This window comes from Mandrillus leucophaeus, unplaced genomic scaffold, assembly GCF_000951045.1.
Source record: "Mandrillus leucophaeus isolate KB7577 unplaced genomic scaffold, Mleu.le_1.0 Scaffold872, whole genome shotgun sequence".
Lineage (NCBI taxonomy): Eukaryota > Metazoa > Chordata > Mammalia > Primates > Cercopithecidae > Mandrillus > Mandrillus leucophaeus.
Window position 1 is genome coordinate 694,888 of NW_012109497.1, and position 5,188 is coordinate 700,075.

The window sequence follows — 5,188 nt, forward strand, 5'->3', positions numbered from 1 at the left end:
CAGATGCTGCACTGCAGAGAACTCAGCCTGCGTGAAAGCCCTGCCCAAATGGCACAACCTGAAGCTAATCATGAGAAAACATCATACAAACCAAAATGGAGAGAAAGCCTACAAAACAGCTGACCTATACTCTCCAAAAACATAAATTTGATTGTCATGCAACTGTCCCAGATTAAAGGAGACTAGAGAAACGGGACAATTGGACCAACACAGCACATCTGGTGAAAATCCCCCATCTTGAATTTTCCTCGGCTATCCAGGATATTTTGGAGACAACTGGCAAAATCTGCATGAGGTCTATAGATTAGATATTAACACTGAGCCAATGTTAATATCCTGATTTTGACCATTAAACTACACTTATGTAAGGTAATTCCTTGTATTTAGGAAATATGCATTATTTAGAAATAAAGAGGCAACCTACAAACAGTTCAGAAAAAATATCTGACATAAGCACCTATATTCATATTTATCTTGAGAGAGAGGAGGAAAAGGGGGAGAAAGGATGAAGTAAATGTAGTAAAATATTAACATTTAGGGAATAATATCCAAAAATTATTTGTACTACCTCTTACAATTTTTCTGTAAGTCTGAAATTGTCAAAATTGAGTATTTCTTAAAAGAAAAACAAATTTTAATAATGATATTAATGAATGATAACCCATTGAATAAAATAAACCATGAACCCATATTGATAGAAGTAAATGAATAAATTGAGGGTTTGATGAGGAACAGAGATATGTACATAGTCTCAAATTACCTCCCCATAAAATACAAATTAACCACAAGGTGAAAAAATAACATTACAGAGGAGAAATTCAGCAGATACCACTGTTAGTGATCAGTGATCAATGCTAACATTGCCAGTAACAGGGCAAATCAAAACTGTAGGGTCACAGGTAAGATGCAATGAGAAGATCACTGGGTCACTTCTGTGATACTCCTGCCAAAAAATCATGTAATCTAAATCTAATCACCATGAAACCCAATTAAGGGACATTCTATGTTACTGGACTTTACTCTTCAAAATACTCAAGGTCATGAAGGTCAAGGAAAGACTGAGGAACTGTTCCAGACTGAAAGAATCTAAGAGATACAACAACTAAATACAAGCCGTGGATTGGAATGGGATCCTTTTGTTATAAAGGACATTACAGAGAAGTAACAAACTAGAATGTATTAATGTTGACTTTCTGATTGCAATGTTTGCACTGTAGTTACATAGAATGTCCTGACTTGTAGGAATACCCACTAAGAAATCAGAAATCATGGTAGAGTGTCAGCAATTTACTCTCAAATGGTTCAGAGGGGAAAGTCTTTGTATTAAAATTTGGAAATTTTCTCTAAATTGAAGACTATTTCCAAAAGGTTAATTAGAAATAAATAAACAAACAGAAAAGGTGAATTAGGCAAATCTTATTTCTCCCTGAGAAGAGCTATATAAATCAGTGCTTAAAATTGTGTATATTTGATGGCACTGTAACGATTGTTAATACATCCAAACATGAACAATGACCATAGTTCCTGCACAACAAAATGACGTCTAAGTCCAACTCTACCACTACATATAGTGATAAAAATTACAAAATACAAATAAGTCATCAATTAACTGCACTAAAGTATTAATGACAACTTCGTGGTTTGGCTGTTTAAACAGCTGACATTTGGGCACTTTGAGTATGTAAAACTCAATATTCCTGGTTTTCACTGGCAAAATCCACTTAAAAGTTAAAGAAGCCAAGTTACATTGTTTAAAATACTATACAAATTTTGATCTGACACATATGATACAAAAATATTTTCCTTTAATAAAGATTTTTACATGTCATATATTAATATTTAATGAGAAACAATTAAAATGTCACATAAACAGCCCAGTAATAAAATTTTATCTTTCAGATCATATAATTTTTCTTTAAAACCTGTACATATTCTCTTGATGCTTTCCAAACCAGATCTTGATTTAGATTTGACTCATCAGTAGATCCTAGAGGAGAAGCTATTGATCCAGATTCCAATTCAGCAGCAGCTAAAATGAAAAAGAAAGAATTATATTCTTTACCTAAAAGATTTCAAAGTTAACTAAGTAAAAGTCAGTAAAAGAGTTGAGAATTTTGTCAGTTTTAATAAAGAAATATATCTATGCACAACTATTATACAAGATTACTATTAAATATAATTTGCCTGTGGTTGCACATTGAATTAATTTATCCTTGTAGTTAGATATCAGAGCTTCTCTTCATTCATTTATTCAACAACCATGAGCAAAGTAAGCACTGGAATTACAAGATGAAGATGATATGATCCATCTCTAACAAACATATGCTATAATCTGAAAAAACAGACAAACATACAATTTCCATACAGAGTCACAGATACCATGAGAGGTGTAAGACAGGACACTACTGGAACACACAGAACGGACACCTATCCCAGGTCTGAGTCAATAACGTAGGCTTTTTGATGGAGGCAATGTGTAGACTGATACCTGAAGGACAAGGAAAACATGCCAGACAGAAGGAAGAAGCAAATGCCAAGAGCTGGAGCTGAGGAAGCTCCCTGTGGAATTCCACGTGGTCTAGGGTGGCTGGATGCCAGAGCAAAGGGGCCCGGAGAACAGTAAGGGGTGAGAAATAAGGTTGAATGACATGACAAGGACCACATTGATGTGGGTGTTTTTATTCCATGCTAAGGAACTTGGAGCTTCTCCTGAGGGCAAAGGGAAACCAATGACAAAGTAAATGATTGGAGATTTAAAATGTCACCTGTCAAGCGACTGCTTATGAACTGTAATTACAGACTAGGTATTACTAGGTAAGTCTGGGGTCTTTGGGCCTTAAATCACCACCATACCCCTGAGAAGTTGATGATGCCTTTGTTTTCTAAGAATAATTTCTGCATGCTGGCTACAGTTTTATGGGAATGGCAGAAGTGAAGAAAGTGTAGAGCCGAAAAAAAAAAGAGCTGCAAAGACTTCTTGAGATTTTTTTAAAGCTATGGAACATGATGAATTAATGAGACAAAGGAAGTATACTCTCCACTATGAATATTTATGTTTTCACATCTTTCATTAGATGTGTGTAAGAAAGAACACTTAATGTAGTATCTATTAGCCAAACAATGGAAAGGGATCCCACTCACCATTTACAGTTTATTTCAGAAATCAATTAATCAATCTAAATTTAATTCATGAAGTTTGGCAACATACCTTCTTCGAGTTCTCTAGTTATATTTTTTTCTAACTCCTGCTGCATCTGAAATAAGTCAAATGTTATTTATAATGTTTAAGTTACACAAGAGACATTATCATGGGAATGATATATCACTTACAAAACGTGGCCTGTAATACTCTTAAAGACTACACTTGATTGCTTAAATATAAAAATAATCACATAAATAAAATTCCTACTTTAGATTTTAAAAATGTGTAATGTTGTTTAATCTGATAAAAAGTACAATTAATATTGGTCTATTGCATATACATAATGTCAGAGAGGTGATATTTTCTCTTTTTCGTACTAGGTTAAACAACTGAAGTCATAGTTTGCAAAGAATGCATTACTTTGAAATTCTTAGCAAAACTCTGACCTTTATAAAGCTTAATCAGTTTTTTCACTTTAATGGATTTTTCCTTAAAATAAACTTTCTGGTGGGGCACAGTGGCTCAAATCTATAATCCTAGCACTTTGGGAGGCCAAGGCAGGCAGATTGTCTGAGCTCAGAAGTTCGAGACCAGCCTGGGCAACATAGTGAAATTCCATCTCTACTAAAATACAAAACAAATTAGCCAGGTATGGTGCTGTGCACCTGTAGTCCCAGCTACTCAGGAGGCTGAGGCAGGAGAATTGCTTGAACCCAGGAGGTAGAGGTTGCAGTGAGCCGAGATTGCACCACTGCACTCCAGCCTGGGCGACAGAGAGAGACTCCATCTCAAAAAAAAAAAACAAAAACAAAAACAAATAAAACACTTTCTATTGTCTACTTTTAGAAAATTAAAATTTTAAAGTATGTTCTATGCTATTTTTTGGTACAAAATCATCAATATATACATGAAGAAAGTGATACTATCATAATGTCATGTGAAAATTCTACTGGCAAAAAAGTAAGTGAAAATAAGTATTATCCTACCTATATATTATAAGTAACATTTCTTTATTCATGTAAACACAAAGATTTCAGAAAATTTGCTCAAAAAGTGATAAATATAAGTTAAAGCTAGTTTTCCAGTTTAGTTTCTTTGATTCACAACTTGGTAGAATTATAAACAAAAAAAATATGTATAGCTCTTTAATTGTAATTTTGATTTCAAAAATTAGTACCAATTTTTTAAACATCTAATTTTATTTATATACTTAACTATGAAATGTGTGGGAATATTTCAAACTATATTGCAAGTGGCCCATTTAGAGTGCTCTTATTTAAATCTTTTTTATAAAAGGTATTCTCTCTCTAAATACCCAGAACGCGGTCTGAAACAGCACACTATATAGTGAGCATAACAGGCACTTTGTGGTGATAATGATAATATGATCTCCAATGCTTTTAAAAATGTTAGGCATGAAGATAAAATTTTTTGACTAACAGGTTTCCCAATTTTTTGTAAGATTGTTTTCCATATATTTCTGTGACAGTAACATTACAGACAGGCCTTATAAACTGAATAATGTGACAACAGCATTAGCAGACAGGTCCTGTAAAAGTAATAACTCAATACCAAATAAAAGGAGAAGCCTTTATTGAACAAATCTTATATTGCTATTCATTAATAAACATGACATAAATATACATTTTTACATGACTTATATTAAGGAACTACTAATGTAATTTAGTTTCTCGCTTCTCCTAAATATTTATTTCCTACGTGTAATACATTTTATTTCTTTATACCCTATTTACAAATACTTTCACAATATGTATATTTTGCTTAGATAAAAATGAAATACTCTTAGCAAATTGCTTACTCTAATACTGAAGAAATCTTAACTGTCTAGACAGAGAATACTTCTTGTGGAACAAATTTAAGTAGAGGTTATTTTTCCCCCCTCACTCTGTTGCCCAGGCTGGAGTGCATTGGCGCAATCTCAGCTCACTGAAACCTCCGCCTCTCAGGTTCAAGCAATTCTCCTGCCTCAGCTTCCTGAGTAGCTGGGACTACAGGCGTGCACTACCACGCCCAGCTAATTTTTGT

The 5,188-nt window shown here is 33.7% G+C and overlaps 1 protein-coding gene across 2 annotated transcripts in view; it reads right to left on the bottom strand.

The window, feature by feature from the left end:
* Positions 1-415: 415 nt before the first annotated feature.
* Positions 416-5,188, bottom strand: part of ANKRD26 (ankyrin repeat domain 26) — a 100,512-nt gene continuing 95,739 nt past the window's right edge. For both annotated transcript variants that reach the window (XM_011969107.1, XM_011969106.1), the window contains exons 33-34: positions 3,209-3,254; positions 416-2,029 (exon numbers count right to left, since the gene is read on the bottom strand). In XM_011969107.1, the coding sequence (XP_011824497.1) occupies positions 1,896-2,029; positions 3,209-3,254 (180 nt within the window). In that variant the 3' untranslated portion in view covers positions 416-1,895. The remainder of the gene's footprint in view (positions 2,030-3,208; positions 3,255-5,188) is intronic.